Source organism: Chionomys nivalis, chromosome 2 (assembly GCF_950005125.1).
Source record: "Chionomys nivalis chromosome 2, mChiNiv1.1, whole genome shotgun sequence".
Lineage (NCBI taxonomy): Eukaryota > Metazoa > Chordata > Mammalia > Rodentia > Cricetidae > Chionomys > Chionomys nivalis.
The window spans coordinates 43,828,556-43,847,999 of NC_080087.1; the positions used below are offsets into that span (position 1 = coordinate 43,828,556).

At 38.1% G+C, this 19,444-nt stretch overlaps 1 protein-coding gene across 3 annotated transcripts in view; it reads right to left on the reverse strand.

Annotated features, from left to right (window-relative positions):
* Positions 1 to 19,444, reverse strand: part of Clvs2 (clavesin 2) — an 82,783-nt gene that overhangs the window by 47,082 nt on the left and 16,257 nt on the right. For all 3 annotated transcript variants that reach the window (XM_057763243.1, XM_057763242.1, XM_057763241.1), the window contains exon 3: positions 16,334 to 16,508. In XM_057763243.1, coding sequence (XP_057619226.1) covers positions 16,334 to 16,508 — 175 coding nt within the window. The remainder of the gene's footprint in view (positions 1 to 16,333; positions 16,509 to 19,444) is intronic.

Genomic DNA, 19,444 nt, shown 5'->3' on the forward strand with positions numbered 1-19,444 from the left:
CTCTCCATATAGCCATTGTGCCATATTTAGAGATTTATCTCAATTTTAAAAGGCTTCATAAACCCTCTCTAACATTTTCATCAGTGCATTTTAAGCAACATTCTTAAGTAATTCCTGTCTATAAAACTATCTACAAAATGCATTTTTGTGCTATGAAATAATTTTAATAATACAAGATTGCAACCTATAAACAATAACATATACTGTAAAAGCATGTGTGTCTTAATAAGATGATCTTTATCAATATTAACATTTCTTTCACAGCTATATTATTCTGTCACTCCAAAAAAATCATATTTTAAATCATGCTACTAATGGTTACTGGACTAAATTCAACTTCCTTCCTCCAACCAAAAACTGCTTAGCACATGTTGAGTTTAATATTAGCACTATATTTGGCATTTTATATGTGTCTGGTGGCTTCAAAAACAAGCTTTCTAAAGGATGTGTGATTTTTTTTTCACCAATATATGTTTGGATTTTTGTTGATCACATTTCCCTGGGTCTTGATGTAACCTTTTTGGGGGCTATGAACCCAGACATGAGCCATCAGGATGCTAACAATGACTTATCCAAGCATGGCAAAGCTGTCTAAGATGAACAGCTGCAGCTGTCTTCATTTTATTCATTAACTCATCAAATTGTGCTATTATTTTTAAATAGAAACTATCTTTCAAACATGGCACATTACATAGTTATTTGTTAAACGACTTTTTATTTTGTACTTTTGTACTGTGCATCACAGCTCTTTGAATAAAACTATCTCTATAAGTAGAAATACTATATTCCAAAATGGCGATGCCTTTGCAGACAGAGCAGAAAAGATAAGATTTCATCCTGCTTTTGCCACTGGGGCGCATCACTTTTTCTACTAAATGTATTTTTTCCTCTCCCTCATTGAATATATTAGCAACATAAATATGGCAATGTTTTACATTAATTTATGGCGCATATGTCATATTCCACTTAACACTATATGTAACATTTCCCATATTATTTATAAATTCTGCAATCAAGAATTATCTCTGACATAAAAGGAACATCTACCGTAGCCCAAGAACAAATCTCATCAGAATCCAGGGAAGCAGAGAGAAGTAGAAAGAGACATCCAACTGCTATAACAAAGGCCTTGGCTTATCCCACAAAATGCTCTGGTGTGGGCTTCTACAGCGCTACTCAGAATGGAGGAAAGAAGACAATGTATTTGTATTTATACAGTCCTCTGATTACTTGTGCTTGTAGATTTCTTAGAGAAATAAACTCTGAGAAAGTAGTTCCTTCTATACATTACTTATATAAACAAAAACAAAACCCATAGACCAATACAGAATGGTACTAATCAGAGGTGTAGCCTTTTTGGGAGTATGGCTTTGAGGCTTCAGAAACTCAAGCCAGGTCTAGTTGCTCACTGTCTCTTTCTGTTGCCTGCAGATCCAGATGTAGAACTCTCAGCTAACCCTCCAGCACCATGTCAGCCTGCTTGTTTTCATGCTTCCTGCCGTGATGACAATGGACTAAACCTCTGACCCAATGTTCTGAACCAGGCCCAATGTTTTCTGTTATAAAAGTTTTTGTGGTCATGGTATCTCTTCACAGCGATAAAACAATAGCTAAGACACTAGATTAACCCACCAGCATCTAGTCCCTGGAAAAATAACTCCCTGGATTCTAGAGAGAAGTCTAAGCAACACCCTAGATATATCAACCCCTCCACTTGTTTCATATAACAAGCTCATACCTTCCATAAGAGCAACCCCAGTGTCCTGTTGAGTTTGTTTTACACTGGAATTATGAAAGGAAAAAGTTATATATAACACAGTTTTCACTAAAACTATTGGTGTCAAAGACTTTCCTCCCTGCAATGCATTTTTTTCCAAAAAGGAGTGAGACGAGCCTGATATGATCCTGTGGATCAAGAGGACATACTATGTGTAAACTTTCATCCATCCCTGTAAATTCCACTTCAATGTAGAGAGAGTATTTTATTTAAGGTTTTTCATGTCACCAGATATGAATGGCACCTTGGTTCCTGTGTTCAATTGCCCTTGAAATGGCTGTGTAACTCCCTTATTCCAATGTGCTCTGATCCAAATAAATGGCTGTGGATCTAACTGAAAATGGAGGTACAAATTAGTTTGTAAAGTGTCTGTCTGGCCTGTATAAGGCCAAAAGTTTTCTTCCCAAAACCATATAAACTGGATATGATTATGTATACCCTTCAGTCCCAACACAGAGGACAAGAAGACAGGAGGACCAGAAACCACTCTTGGTTATAGAACAAGATTGTGGCCAGCCTAGGTTGCATGAAATCATCTCAAAAATAAAAAAGAAATAAAAAGTAATGAAAAAAATATCATAAGATATGTGTTCTTCTGTGTGTAAATTTACATTCTTTACTTCATGAACTTGGAGTCTGAAAACTGGTCCAGGTTAGGAACTAGGCATGATATTTGAAATTTATTGGACTCACTATCTTCACCTCGTTAATTTCATTTTGTTGAATATTTAAAATGGAACATTTATTGTCCTCTAGTCTATATTTCCTTATGTGTATATTTGTGTGTCTGTTTGTATACATATAAGTGTTTCTGTGTGTGCATGTGTAAAGGAGATACACGTGTGTGCTTGTGTGCGTGTGGAAGCCAGAGTTCAACAGCATGCCTTTCTCAATTGGTTTGCACTTTATTGTGTGACTTAATGTATGTGCATGCATGAACATGTGTGTGAAGGTATATGTGCATGTGTTGTATAGGGGGCCACTTGTTTGTTTCCGGGCCGCCCAGACTCCTGAAATAACCACACAGAAACTATATTAATTAAACCACTGCTTGGCTTATTAGCCTATTATTGGCTAGCTTTTACACCTTAATTTAACCCATTTTTATTATTTTATATTTTACCACGAAGCTTGTGGCCTACCAGCAAGGTTCTGGTGGGTCTGTCTCTGGCGGCAGCACCATGGCTTCTCCCTGACTCCACCTTCTTTTTTCCAGCGTTTAGATTAGTTTTTCCCTGCCTAGCTCTCCACTCTACCCTATCAGGCCAAGCCAGTTTCTTTACTAACCAATGGTATTCACAGCTTACAGAGGGGAATCCCACATCATGCATGAGAACAAATCTTCGCATATCAGAGAAGTTCATTGGGTGTATTTCTCTGTAACTCTTTTCCTTATTCTATCAAGAATCTCTCGTTGACCTGGAACTTGTTATCAGCAAGCACAAGAGAGTCTCTTGTTTCTACTCTCTCCTAATCCCCTCTCTCACAGCACTAAGATTATAGGTATGTATAGATATGCCTCATTTTTGCATGGGTGCTAGAGATATTAACTCACATCCTCATTCATGAGTAGTGAGTTCTTTTACACCTTGAGCCATAACTCAAGCCCATACCACCTTATTTTTTGATCCAAGGTCTCTGAATTTGAAGCTCACTGGTGGGCTAGACTGGCTGGACAGAGAGCCCCAGCATCCTACTTTCTCCACGTCTTAAGCTCTGACTTTCCAGGCATTATGCCTGCATTTTCACATGAGTTCTGAGAATTCACACTCAGGTTCTATATGGTGAATAATGAGCTTCTCCTTGACTCTCTTGAGAAAGGTTGTGAGTTTAACAAACTTATCTTTCTGAGATCTTATTATGAAGCTAGGTAATAAAGTATCTCATCTACCTAAATCACTGTCTCTTTGCAAATGAAAATGACATTCTCAGAGGTAGAGTGTGAGTTCAATCTGCCCAGATTTATTTATCATCAATTTTATTGTGTCCTTTGAAATTCTGAATTTGGGGAATAAGTGTCTGCATATTTCACCCCATGAGGAAATATACTCTAAAATTTCATGCATGTCAAGGAGCATTAGCATCTTCATCACCACCATCACCATCATCTTATTATTGTCATTCAGAAAAATAATAGTGTCTTAGAGAATTGGTAAAAACAGTGCCTCTTGCCCTTCACTTCTGTGATTTTGTGATCATAAACTAAGGGGTGACTTCTTAATTGGTGTTTAAAGGATAAATTTTATCTCTATCCAGAAATTTAAACACAGAAAAGACTGCCAAAGGTACAAACTAAAAATAATTTACAAATAACCAAAACAAGTAAAATTATATTAATGCATCAGATATTTTGAATAAATTTCATGAGAAGAAAAATATAGGGAACTCTTATTTCTTTTTTTTTAAAGACTTTATTTATTTATTGTGTATACATACATGCCAGAAGAGGGCACCAAATCTCATTATAGATGGTTGTGAGCCACCATGTGGTTGCTGGGAATTGAACTCAGGACCTTTGGAAGAGCAGGCAATGCTCTTAACCTCTGAGCCATCTCTCCAGCCCGGGAACTCTTATTTCTATTGCAATGAAAGGTAACCATATCTTTCTCTGTTCCTCCCCTTAAGAATAAGAGTGAGGGATGGCAGTCTGTGCTTGCAATCCCAGCACTCCTGGGGTAAAAGTTGAAGAAAGAAGAGCTCAAGGCCAACCTGTGCTATGTATCAAATTTAAGACCAAAAATAGACACTGGAAGATGTCTTCTCAAAAAAAAAATCAGAAAAGAATAACTGAGACACTTGCACAGGAGTAGTAAAGCATACTAGGTAGAAACTCATGACCCAGACTAGCATCATGGCAGTTCCTCGAATATGATTCTGCAGCACATACCCCAGAACAAACGCTCATAAGCTGTTGGAAACAAAGCTCACTTTAATGTTTCGACGTGTCAGAAAGAATGTATATCAACAACACATAGGACTTTTAAGCAGTAACTACTCCAGTCTAGATAAATACTACAGCAAGGAAAAATGTGTTCTCATTTTCACCCATATCAAAGTTGAGAGAAGTCAGTCATGGTACACACCTTTAATCCCAGCACAGGAGAGGTGGATGCATGAAGATCTCTCTGAGTTTAAAGCAGCCTGGTCTACATATCGAGCTCCAGGACAACCAGTAAGACATAAAGAGACCTTGTCTCAACAAAGAAAAGAATAGATATAATGTGTGAACTTACAGGGAATAAGAAGTATCTGGAATTTATCTAAATGTGCACTCTGGGTATCTGTGGTGCTGACTTTAGGAAAGATTAAGATGTGAATTTAGAATGACAAAACCAGATTCTGTGGGCTTCATTCAATCCACTGAAAAAGCCTGTGTAAAAGACAGAATAAGAAAAGGAAATTCCTCCCACATGCCCTCCCTCCTTTCCTCACTCTGCCTGAAATTGTGGTTTAATATCTCCATTCCTTCAGTCCTAGGTTCAGAACTTGTCTTGTACCACAGATGCTTCTGAATCTCTGAGTTCCCTAACCTTCAGAGAAGAACTAAAAGAACTCTGTCAGTCTGTGAGATCCAGGCCCTCCCAGATGTATTCTTTTTCTCACTGTATCTATTGCATTGTATTGGTTCCCGTTCTCTAGAGAACAGAGAATACGGCATTCCTGGAAACCATGGTGAGCATTTAGAGGACGGAAGCTAGGAAGATGGTTGTGTCTGTTGCTCCCGCATGAAAATCTGAGTTTAGATCTCCAGAAGGTGTGTGAAAACCCTTCATGGTGGCAGGCATTTAAAACCTGAGCTCTCTAGGATGAAAAACATATAAGCATCCCCCTGAATATTAACCTTCATCAGGCGATGAAAGAAGACAGAGACAGAGACCAACATTGGAACACTGGACTGAAGTCTCACCATCCAAATCAGGAGCAGAAGGAGAGTAAGCACGAGCAAGGAACTCAGGACCGCGAGGGGTGCACCCACACACTGAGGCAATGGGGATGTTCTATTGGGAACTCACCAAGGCCAGCTGGCCGGGGTCTGAAAAAGCATGGGACAAAACCGGTCTCGCTGAACATAATGGACAATGAGGACTACTGAGAACTGAAGAACAATGGCAATGGGTTCTTGATCCTATTGCACGTAATGACTTTGTGGGAGCCCAGGTAGTTTGGATGCTCACTTTAATAGACCTGGATGGAGGTGGGTGGTCCTTGGACCTCCCACAGGGCAGAGAAACCTGCTTGCTCTTTGGGCTGAGGAGGAAGGAAGACTTGATTGGGGGAGGGGGAGGGAATGGGAGGTGGTGGCGGGGAAGAGGCAGAAATCTTTAATAATTAAATAAATTAATTAATAAAAATAAATAAATAAAAATAAAAATAAAAAAATAAAACCTGAGCTCTCAGCTGCATGCAGGTCAGATCCAGATATCACCATGTCCTCAGTGGCTACACAGGTTACCCAGACCATTATGGCTCCAGTAGCAGCCAGGCCATTGAATACCAACAGGGTCTTAGGTGGCTGATCTCAGGTCCAGACATACCCTGAGCATTGTATAGACCTCAGTGGCAATAGGAGCCACATCCATCGGTTTCTGGGACAAGAACCCAGAAATGGCCCTAGGCAGCAGCACAGGCCTGGATACCACCATGGCTCAGTGTGGCAGTGCAGGCAACCCAGGTTGGCATTGCCACATGGTGTCATAGTTCTCAGACACCAACATGGCCTGACCTAGATTGCAGGCATTCATGTGGTCTTAGGTGTCACTGTGGATATGAACATCAATACATACACTGGCTGTGGTAGGACCACTGAGGATCATGTCTGGCTTCATTGCCAACTGAACCTCAGGACTTTGATGATATCAATGGCCCATGTTGCCACAGGAGGGACATAAAAACCATGGATTTTGAAATACAAAGGCAGTGCTGAGCCAACCCCATCCCTCACTATCCCTCAGATGACTGACCCTGCCCCTCATTGGACACTACAGCAGGGGAGCTAGCCATGCTCCCCATGGAATATCTGGCCCCCACAGTCAGGAGAGATGGTCTTGCCCCATACCCTGGGCATGGAAGAGCTGCCCCCTATGACATGGGCCTACAAGAGCTGGCTCTACAAGTCGCCTGAGGGGTGTGGTCTCAGGCCAGAACTGAGCAGCTCAACTATCACCCAGACCCACATCCTGGGCCTTTAATTGGTCCACACTAACATCTCACACATCTATGACCTGCTGAAGTGCATGAAGGGTCCGGTCCTGTGGAAGAGTAACTGTGACTTGGGGCAATAGCAGGATGTCCAAGAGGAGTTTTCAGTGAGGGTCCAGGGATGATGGTGGGCAAGAGGCTAGAAGACTTGAACCAAGCCAATGAATCATTGTAATGGATATTTTGTGAGTGGAGCTGATTAGACAAAAGGATATGTTTCCTAACACAGCACCCAGCGTACCTAGGATGAATGAAAACTTGTTGGGAAGATGAAGAAGTGAGGTAGTTTATTTGACTGTGTTTCATTTTGATTTTAAGGAGGGGGAGAGGATTTGGGGAAGCATGGTGCAGGAATAAGGGGAGGATATGGAGGGACTGGGAGGTGGGTGGAACTATGGTACATCTTGCAAAATACCTAAAGAATCAATAGAGAATTACATTGAAAAGAAAATTACACTTTGGCTCTGAGAGTGTAGGAACAGGCCCATCCTTGAAGTTCATCGACTAACCAGCCTACCAGAATTGATATGCTCCAGATTCAACCAGACAACCTGTCTCAAAGAATAAAAAGACACCACTGTCAACCTTTGACTTCCATTATTACACACACACACACACACACACACACACACACACACATGTGCACTAGAGCATGGCGGAGAGAATTTAGAGGATTTACTTTTCTCCTTTTAAATTCAAAAGGTTAGGAGATTCTTATCATTTGCAGAACCAAAGTAACTTTTGGAATGCATAATTTATTACATCATAGCTGTTGGAGAGACATACTATACTAATATAGGAAGGTAGAGATTCCCTGCAAATTGTACAAGCTAAGCAAGAAATGGTAGTCAGGACATGGGATGGATTGTAGCAATGATGCATTTATTCCTTTGGATTTGAACATAGAAACTGGAGTTCATTGAAAGACGGTCTAATTGCTCTCTCTTCCTTTCATGGAATAAGAAAAACATTCCTTTAAGGGTTGATTGAAGAGTCATCAAAGTGACTTCATTGGTCAGCATGGATCCCTCTTCTCCCTGGTATCACAGGGATGCTTTGCTTCTTCCTCTACAACAGTGGGCATTCACTACTTCAGTTATAGCAAAGGAATGCCAAAGGCAACATGGGAACTACTTGCAAACCTGATTTGTGGGATCTGTGACAGTGATCCCTCAGGTTTGCCAACAGGCAAGGTCAGTGAATGAGAGTGAGTAGAGTCACTGGGAAGCACACGCAGGAGACGGCAGTCAATGAGGAGGAAGAAAGCCAGGCCACTGAGTCAGGAGCAGCACCGGCTGCTGATGGCAGATGCCTACAGAATTCATGTAAGAGATGGCTGAGCTGAGGTATATACTCTGGCTTGTCAGTTACAGCAGCCAGCATTCACTTAAGTATCTTTCTCACATTTTCTTATCTCATTTGATTGTGGGGTTTCAAATGCAGTCCACTTCAGGGTACAGAAACACCACACTATTAGCCGTGTGTCAAAGACTTCCCTGGAAATACTCCAAGGAGGCATTCCTCTTATGCCTTTATTATGGCTTCTTCAGTTGCAGAAAAGAAAAGTAGTCACATTAGGGTGGGAAATGACTCTCAGAAGAATGACAATGAGGGATGGAGAGTATTTCATTTCCAGAACCATGTTAAGTGAATAGAATCAGAGTTTTATTCACCAATGAGATAATACGATAGCAGAATTTTAAATATCAGAAAAACAAAATAACACTTTCATTGATATTTCAAAAGACTTTAATTAAGTACTCAGGATTAAAAATTCTAAAGGAGAGCTAAGTATAAATTTGTAGGCTAAGTGTGTAAGTATAATATATACTACCTTTATATAGACCCAATGCCACTCAAGTAATAAACACATATATAAAATGTAAGCAGATGTTCACTTTGGGCATTGTACATATGTACGTGCATATCTCTGTGTGTTCATGTATGAGAATGCAGGCACAGGAGCCACAGAGTGGGGAGGTAGAGGACAACCTCGGGTGTCAGTCTCTTACACCATGTTTGTGACAGTGTCTCTGCTGTTTTCACCTAGTTGACTGGGGACTCTCTGGTTTACCTCCAGTGTCTGAAGGGTGCTAGGATTGCAGTACTCATGCTGTCCTTCCAGCTATTAAGTGAGTTCTGTGAATTCTTCCCATTCAGTTCCTCAGGCTTGTGCAGAAAACACTTTGCCCTCGGAGCCATCTCCCCAGCCCAACCATTTTGCAGCCTTGATTTGAAGATACTGATTAAGATGATGTTCTGCTAAGAGGAAAGAATCCATGATGCATTTATGTTGCTGCTGTAATGAGTAAGAGAGATAAGCTATATTCATTCATCTCTATCTTCTGGTTGAAGATACTTCTAAACTGAGTTAAAGAAATGAAATTCAAAATACTTCATTATATCCTTGAGTTTTCTTGATAGATAATTGTTTCCTTTTCATTCATTGAAATATCAATGGCACAGACAAAAAAATAGGTGTAATTTCTTGATGTGGGAATGTCATATCAATCTGTTGCTTTCATTGGCTAATTAATAAAGAAACTGCTTGGCCTGATAGGTTAGAACATAGGTGGGTGGAGTAAACAGAACTGAATGCTGGGAGGAAGAGGAAGTGAGCTCAGACATCATAGCTCTCCTCTCTTAGGTAGATGCGATGAAGCTCTGACCCAAGATGGAGGCAGGCTAGAATCTCCCTGGTAAGTCACCACCTCGTGATGCTACACACATTAATAGAAATGGGCCAAGCAGTGTTTATATGAATACAGTTTCTGTGTTGTTATTTTGCGGCATAAGCTAGCCAGGCGGCCGGGAGCTAGGTGGCAGGAATGCAGTCTACAGCTCCTTCTACAATTTCTTTCTTTCCTTTTTGTAGTTTCATTGGTTCAACTACTTGAAGGAAAATGATAATAAACCTCTTTGCCAGAAGTTCAAAGAGGACACTATAAAGTCTTATTGGTATTTACTACTGCTTTTTAAGTCAGAAAATACATGTTAAATAACTCTACAGCACAGAAATCTTTGCATTTGTTCAAATTTAACACCTAGTTCCTCACAATTAGGTATTTTGAGCACACTTTGCTATTAAAAAAAGGAAATGAATAGCACTCTGATCTAGTAAAAATGTAGATCCTATATGTGTGTGTAAATATATATATATTATATATATATACTTGCATACGTGTGAGTCTATATATGAAACACTAGTGTATACTATTATAAATGTCTTGACCAGCTCATTGAACTAAATTTATATATAACTTTTATATATCTAATGTCAGGTTTTAAGGGAAGCGGTGCCCTACTTCTATGAATTGAACCTCTCAGCCAAAACATTCTCACACCACAAAATCAAGCAATTTCAGTATCTTCACTCACTTGTTTCAGGCTCAGTAACAACTTCCTGAAAGTAAGCATACTTAGCTCAGACAGCTATGCATGTGATAAGAAAAAATGTGACATTTTTTCCCACATTGCCCTTGTCACTGTTTCTCAATACGGTTCTGTCTGTGCATACAAAATGTGGAAGTAAACTCTGCTCCCTCAGGCTGTCTGAGTGAATACAGATCCTGAGACTATGTGTTCCTTTTCAAGCTAGGATATCATTTCAACACCATCTAGTCAATCCTGCCTTATAATTCAAAGGTCATTTGCAAGCAGGAGGTGTCTTCTATTGTCCAAATATTGTGTGCCTGAAAACTACTAGCAAGCACTACAAAGAACAATCTCTAGGTTTCCTATGAAACCCTAAATCCATCAATATTTCTTTTTTGTTTTTCTTGATTAGCCTCCTTGCAAATGTGCATGCACACATATTGCTTCATAGTACCCACATTAACAGGTAGGATTTGCAAGGTTAAATACACTGAGGCTACACCAAAGTTAACGGAGTTCCTTATTCATTAGCCTTCAACAGGTATGTTCCAAGTTGTTAGCATGTACTATGACTTTGGCAAGATTCCCTGTGTGTAACTGGCCTTCCAAAGAGTCAGAATCAGAATGTGTAATGGCAGCACTTTCTGCCTTCTGCATGAATTATCAGAGCTCTCCGCATTAGCAAGGTCCTTGAGTCAAATGAAAGAGCCAGTGAATTGACAACATATTCTTTATTCTTTCTCAAGTCCTACTTAATAAGGAATCTTGGAGTAGCTGGCACGGTGTTAGGTACTTTACAATGGTCCTACATCTGTGTTTTATGTAGCAATCAAAGACCTATTCAGCCCCTTGTCACAGCCAACCCCTTTGCTGGCAAGCTTGTCTTGGATGCATTATGCAGATGGAATTAGGGAATTCCAGGGCAACTGTGAAAGCAAAACCACAGAGACACAGCAGGATAGCACCAAGGAGAATAGCAGAAATGCATATCTGAGAGGCAGCAAAGAACGCTGGGGGGAGGAGAGCACATTTTAAAATGTTTATAAACTGCTAAAAAAAAGAAAAAATTAATAGATCAAGAGAAATAAAAGACACTCAAAAAGTATATCCTCATTTCCCTCCAAACTCAAAGACTGATCTGTCCCAGGTACTTCCAAACTTTTCTTACTTTAATGCGATTCTCAGGAAGAAGCCTTCCATCTATAGGTCACATTCATTAAATCTTATATTGATTTTAAATGAAACTTCCTGTTTCCGTGACTACACTAATCAATTAACTTTTTGTAAGTGGCAAGACAATTTTCTTTTCTTTCTCTCCAAAGAAGCTTAAATATATTCTTCCTTCAAGCAGAGCTAATATTGACCATATTTGTCAAGAAAATGTACTATGTTGATCAAAACATTTGATGCCTTTTATATTTTGAAAATGTTTGATATTCTTTACAAACAAAACATACAAAACCCTCTTTGTGTCAAAACTAAATACCTTGTCAATATATACTGGTATTCATAAAAGATCTCCTGGATGCTAACAAAACCTGTCTTTACCTTCTCCCTCAGAGAACTGAGTCAGTAGGCAGTCAAGGAAGTTATTCACCAGAGAACAGATTACGAATCTGAGGAGTGTCAACAAAGTACAAAAAACAGGACAGTCATTAGTGACTTCTTTCACTAGAAGGGAACTTCCATATTATGGACCTTTCACCTGTATTTAAATGTGAGGATCTGGAGTTACTTTAAGCTCATGCCACCTAATATTTCTTTGTTTTAAGCCAGGAATCAACAATAACAATAGAAATCCCTGGGAACCCGAGACTTTGGAGAGGCATTGATGTCCAGATGCAGGTAATATGGATTCAATACTAAGTATCCACTGAGAAAACTTGGCTAAGTGCCTTAAGTTGAACTTTCACTTCCAACTCTGTAAATGAACTTGATTAACTTAGGGGTAATTTGGGGGTTGTCAAGATGCAGTTTTATATTCTTTTGCCTCATTTCATCTTCTACTCAGAAAATATTTGCAAAGCAGAAAAGTGATCAAGACATTTCCCACCCCCAATTCTACTGTCTGGAAAACACTGGCCAAATGACGTAGATTGGAATATTCTATCCGAGTGATCCAGATCGTGGTCTACCTCTCCAAGTTCATCTTCCTTATTTTATTCCTTCCTGTAGTCACAGGAATGGATTCATTATGTATTCCCAACTCTCTCTAGTTCTGAATTGAGTTGTTCAAAGTCCCCTTACCTGAATCTCCTTCTTGTCCTTGTCCCCTTAGCAAACTTTTGCACAACATTCAAAGCCAACACTATTTTCACAAACAGCACCTTTACAGCTATGGCGGGATTGTTTCATCAAAGAACTAAATGCTAAATTGCTAAAAGAGAAATAATCTCTTTTTTTTCCTGACTTCTCAATTGAAAGAATATTTTGTTTTATATCCATTGTGAAGTATATAGAGGCTATTTAACCACAGGGAACAAACATCTAAAATTTTAGTTATTTATACACAGCATGAGCATCAAGAGAAAAAAGAGACTAAATTTCCAAAGTCAATCAATTACATCTCAGATTGAGAAATTGCTGGTTTTCTCAATTTTTAAATTTCTCAAAAAGGAAACAATCTCTCCTTATAACTAAAAAAAAAAAAAAATTACCTGAAAATCATCTGATCATCACCAACTCTAGCTTAAGATATCACCTGCAAGCTGCAAGGTGCAAGATGTATTATTCATAATGACACTTTAAATTAGTGTAAAGACCTAGAATGAGATTCAAGCAAGGTATGCAATTTCACAAGTACTTGATGTGCAGCAGGGCTGCCATCTGGATCTAGATCTGCTTGGCTCCTGAGCATATCCTGCACCCATCCTTGCATATGGTCTCTCAGGCGACCTTGTACTGGGATCACAGGTGGACCTACAGTACTTTCCATGAATCTGTATAATGTGGGGATGATATCCTAACTCTATCCAAGTCATTCAAAATAATTTTCTTCATGAAAAATAAGGAGTAATTATATAAGACAAATTACATAGATGAATCAAGAAGAGAAATAGGACCTCTTCAAAATAATAACATGCATTCATAAAAGACCTCATTAAAATAAACTTCCCATCTTCCATAAGGCTTACTGGTAGCCTTTCTTATTTTTGGTTCCACACCTTAGAATATTATTTATATTTATCTAAGTAAAAGTCACATTATTGCAGAATTGCAGTATACTAGAGCTGAGCTGCTAAAAACCTTCAGATTTCTTAATTTCCCTGATTGATTTAGTTGGGGGAGGGGGATTACACTGTGGCAGTGGTGGTAGTCTTGGTTCAAATAACTTTAGGGAGAGGTATCTAAAATTTTGTGTCTTTATTTCATACACGTTTTGACTCATGTTTATCTTGAAAAGCAGCTAATTTTATATCCTGATTGGAATATGAAACAGAGCTCAGTAATAGTTTTTTTCTCCACAGAATAAATGCAAGCAAAATTAAAGACTTAATTTGAAAACTCTGTTTTCTTACTTCACTATGAGGCTAACTGTAAGCTGGGAACTATAAATCCATATAAATTCTTTCTCCAATATGTGCCTTGGTCACGGTGCTTTTTCTCAGCAGCAGAACAATAACTAATACATTGTGTAAAATACATTCTTAGGAAGACCTTCTTTTTTTTTAAACATTTCCTGGTTGTTCTTATAAATGTTTTAGGCCTGTTTACCACATGTTAATTTTGCACAAAATAGGTGCTTGAGTAATTTATGTAGAATAAAGAGAAAGAATATGTACAATAAAGCCTGTACAGGAAAATATTTCCATTCTAGACACAAATGAAGCTTTATGACTAACTGTAGCTCATGTGAGGTTCACACTAACCAGTTAAAGCTCTGATAGTCATCACACAAGAACTTATTTTAAATCCCTAAGCTTTTTTCTATCAATGACTTAGTGAAGTTATTAAAGGGTATCTCATCCAGTATGTGTTGGATGTACATGAGTTTTCCATCTTCCCTATAACAAAAGCCTAGCTCAGCTTCTATATAAATAAAAATGAGACTCCTGCTAAATAGAGACAATAATTGGCTGAGGTGACCATTCTGTATCAAGTGGTTGCTGGTGATAATTTCTTCACACAATAATCCACTTTATGGATTGCCAGAAAGGGGCAGAATGCATAATATGCACATTGTACAATACGCATTATCCTTGCCCTCTCTCTGTTCTTATTTAGTGTCTCTATGAAGTTATAAAAGAATACGTCAGCAGCAAAGTTGACTCACCAAGAGTAAGTCAGGACACTTGCTTCATGAAAAACCTATGTGGAGATCAGTGTGTCTGCTTCAGGACACTGACAGGTCAAAAATTGTGAACTAAATTTGGTTAATATGTCCTGCAGCCTGGAGGAACCATCACTGTTAAGAGCTCAGTGGTTATCGATTAAGTTGCCTGCAGAAACTAACAAAGATAGAGTGAGATAAATAGTGTTTTGGTTTATTTATCATCTCAAAGTGCAGTATTTTTCTTAAGTGAACATTAAATATATAATTTGTCATTTTAAAATAAGAGATATTCTGATTGAGAAAAATGATAACCTACATACTTCTAGAATATGTGTTGGGAATACAATAAATACTAAAAAATATCATTTTAGTGAACTTATAAATGTTCTAGGAGCTCTAAAATAGTTCCACAAATTAAACAAGTGGAATTCAGGACACAGAGAGAAAACAGAAGAGTGTTAGAGACCAGCTTCAACAAGGATACCACTTGCCAGGTTAGAGGCATGAGATTAGAAAAATAAGTAGAGAGAATGAAGATGCAAGTGAAAATAATAAAACAGAAGCATAGGCTAGTACTGGAAGGGAGTTCCACTAATTATTGAAAAGCTATAGCATTTGATTTTGTATACACATTTATACCCCAATACAATGGGGGAGGGAAGGCAAAATACTGGTCTAACATGATACATAGGACATCTAGAACAATTACTTGCTTCAATACTTTGAGACATCAAGCCATTAATTCATAAGAAAAGCATTCTATTGTTTAGGCTCCAGAACAAGTACCTTGAAGACAACAACTCCTTAGGTCAAACCTCTTCATTCAAAAGAAGGAACAGAAGTGTGCTTGAAATCGCTGACCTTTGATCAGGGTGGAGTGGATCTATCTGTAGAGGCCATCTTAATGTCCAAAACACCAAGTGACCACAACTTAGGTCAGAGTATGTAGCTACACTTGATGTTAAAAACTTCAAACAAGCTAAAACTCTCTGACCTTCAGACAAGGTGAAAATCGGTTCACATTTTTGAGCCTCCACAAAGAGTATCCTAAAAGTTAGCAAGACTTTACCAATAGCAGGATTATGAATGGCACACATAAGGACTCATTTCCCACTTTATGATTCTGTACAAGTTAAATACTATTCCCTAGAAAGACTCACTATTGCTGCGTAATTTACATATTACTACCCCTTCTACTGACAAAGAAAAGAAAACAATAACTCCAATTACATCTGAAGAAATATTTCAAAACGGATTTCTATACCTTAAGGAGCTGTAAAGTCATTGATTATTAATTATGAACAAGACAGCATAATTCAGTCTCAAGTTCACTAGTTTATAAAGTCGTTAAATAAAGTTTTGTTAATTTGCTCACATCACAGAAAGTGAAATGAAGCAAAAAACAAGTCTAAATACTAATACATCAAAACCAAAAATACAAAGTTACATGTTCTGGCTGTCAACACAAAAACCTTCATTCAACCCTAGTGCTTATGTGTAGACTTAGAGCAGGCAGGCCTCACCTCTTAGAAGGTTTTTGTACTTTCCTTATTCAATCTTTTGTTCCAGTGCTGTCCTTAAGATTTGTGCTAAAAATACAAACTATGCCCTTTTGTTTATTGTCCATTTTTCTATAAGACATCCAATATCCTAATATATTAGACAAGTAAAATACAGGAGACAAGGAAATGATATCAGCATACCCTTACCTGAAGGCCTTCAATGGCAAGTCGCAGCATGCTTGGTGTGAGCTTGGAGGCTTGCTTGAAGGTAAAGTTACTCCAGTCTATGATCAAAACAAATCCATTTACTTGCAGCTCGGGATCTTCAATCATGGCTTCTAAAGAAAGTAAGATGGCACGCAAAATATCCACCAGTGTGTACCTATCAGCAACAGAAAAGGACTGAGTTAAAGCTACCAGTCACTTTTTATAGCTGCATGGGTAAAAATCATTGAGGTTTTATATTTGGGTTGAATTAGGAGGATGTGTTGTCTATTTGTTTGATTGACCATTATTTTTTCTTTAGCAAGCTAAGGATTCTCTTTAAAAGCCCTCAAAATTTTCCAGGAAAAGATTTTTGTGCATGGTTTTAAGAAGAGAGTGACTTGAAATGAGCCATGAGAACAAAGCAGACATTGGCAGCAGTGGATCAACAGTTAAGAGGGTTATGAGCATGTACTTTGCTTGCAAAACAGCCAAGTTCAGTTGCCAGCACCCATATCCAGTGGCTCACAACCTTTTGTAAATTCATTTCTCGAGAGACCCAATGCTTCTTGCCTCTGATGGCACCTGCACAAATGTGTACATGCTGCCCCCCACACATAATTTAAAATAATAAAAAACTTTAAGAAAGAAGCATATATTCTACCCTAACAAATGACAATGTTGTTCTTTTTAACACTACAGCTTATTTAAAATTTTATAGTATTTTTTTTTCTTCTAGGCCCTCCATGGATTTGCACATTCAACCAACTGAGGATCAAATACATTTTGTTACTGTTTAAACCATGTGCTGTGGGATAATTCCTTTGTACACTGTAAAGATTTGTCACGTGTATTGGTTTAATAAAACACTGACTGGCCAATAGCCACATAGGAAGTATAGGCGGGGCAATCAAACTAAGAGAATTCTGGGAAGAGGAAAGGCAGAGAGTAAGTTGCCATCCAGATGCAGTGGAAATAAGATGAAAATGCTGCACTGATAAAAGGTACCAAGTCACATGGCTAAATATTGACAAATAGAAATGGGTTAACTTAAGCTAGAGCTAGCTAGAAATACACCTGAACCCTCCACTGAACAATGTTACACTTAATATATCTTCTGTGTGATTATTTGGGTCTGGGTGGCCAGGAAATGAAAGCACAGTCTGTCTACAACCATGAACATGTATGGGCACTCTTTATTATCCAATAAATACAACTATTTGCACAGCTTTTTAACTTAATTAGACATTGTAAGTCATCAAGAGATACTTAAATAGAGACACTAAGATATAGATTAGAGACTTAGAAATCACCTAAAATACACTGCCATTTTAGCAAGAGACTTAAGCATGCTCAAATTTTTGGTGCTTATGTAGAATGCTGAAACCAATGCCCAAAGACACTGGGAGAGACAACTAAACTTGAGAAAAATTGAGAAGTTTCAGATTCTCATCCAAAAAAAACAAGAACACTATATGTGAGAGCTATGTATAAAAATCACAAGTCCTAAATGCTTCTACTGTGTTTCTCTCATAAATATGAAAAATAGAAGACAGGAGGAATGGAATTAGAAACAATAAATAAAAACAAAAAGAAAAAACTAAATAAATCCATACCTCTATTATAAACTAAGCTGTCCAATTTTAAGGATTAGTATCTTTAGTTTTACTGCCTTATACTTGGCACTGTGCCTTCGCACAATTTAGAAACTCAATAGGTGCACACACTCTCCTGTAAAACACCATCAAATATGAGTGCAAGGACACTAGATTATAGGTTAAGACATGGCCTCAGTGAGGAAAGTAAAAGGAGGAATCATATGGCTAATTTGACAAGTATTTTTAGAGGTAATCTTATGATTCTTAGAGGTAATCTTATGAAAAGTTGGTAGACTGAAGAAAATAAAGGATGACATGAAGAGTATAGCTTCAGTCACTGAGAAGTAGTAAAGATGTTTACTAAAAACTAACAATGTAGATAAATAAAGCAAGGGGGTGGTTTGAAAAGAATTTTTGAAGACAATCTGTTGTAGTTGATAAACACAGTGTACCCAGAAAGGTACAGTGGAGAAACACTTGAGAAAGTATATCCTAAACTCAGGAAAGAGCTCCGAGTTAAAAATACTGGAATCAGAAGCAAATAGGCCCTATAATCAAATAACTTAAGGGATAAGACAACACTAAAAATTAGTCTAAGAAAGTAATTGCTAGGAATTGCATACTTTAAAATGAGTCAGAAAATGTATGAACAATGCTGGCAATTTAATTCTTAAGCAGTAGTATTTGATTTTGAGTCTTTTATCTAGATAAATTCACCTTAAGATTCCCAGTGAAAGCTATGAAAAAACCAGAAACTTGGGGCAAAGAAGGAAATGGAGAGTGGGTAAATTAGGAGTAGAAACTGTCATCACTCAGTGAAAGAGAAGGGATTGCCAGGATGACCGTGTACACTTAAAAGGAAGTTATTCTCTCTTTACTTGTAAAAAATATTTGGATGCTAATAGAGAAAGTATATTAGTTTAGAAGGAAAAAATAGTTAACACTGCATCTTCAAGCAATTTCTTACCCTCTTGAGATCCCATTCCCTACCTGTAAAGCTAAGACTCTGAACCAGACTCAGCCTTACTATTCTAAAACTGACAGAGCAAAGCCATGATCTCAGAAAATTCCAAGATGGAATCTCTACCACACCTATGGTAAGTTGATTTGTGTGGTCCTCAATGTAGCGCTCGTTTATAATTCTGAGGTGCACTTCCTGTATCTGAGAAAAATACTAGTAACTATGTATAGCACTGGGCTGAGACTGCAAAAACAAAATGATCACTCTGTTTTTTTCTCACAGATCGGCAAACAAATAAGTGTAATAATATAAGTGAACTTAACAACAGAACTCACATGCTTAACAAATGCACAAAAGGACTTTGACAAAATCCAGCATCATTTCACAATAAAAGTCATAGAGAGGATAGCTTCAGAGAAACAATGCCGCAACAAAATAAACGTGATAAAGCCCATACTAACATAGTTGATACAGTCCGTTTAAATAAGGAACGGGAAGGGACTTTATCCTCACTGCTGCCCTCCTGTTCAATAGAGTGTGAAAAGTCTTAGTTCA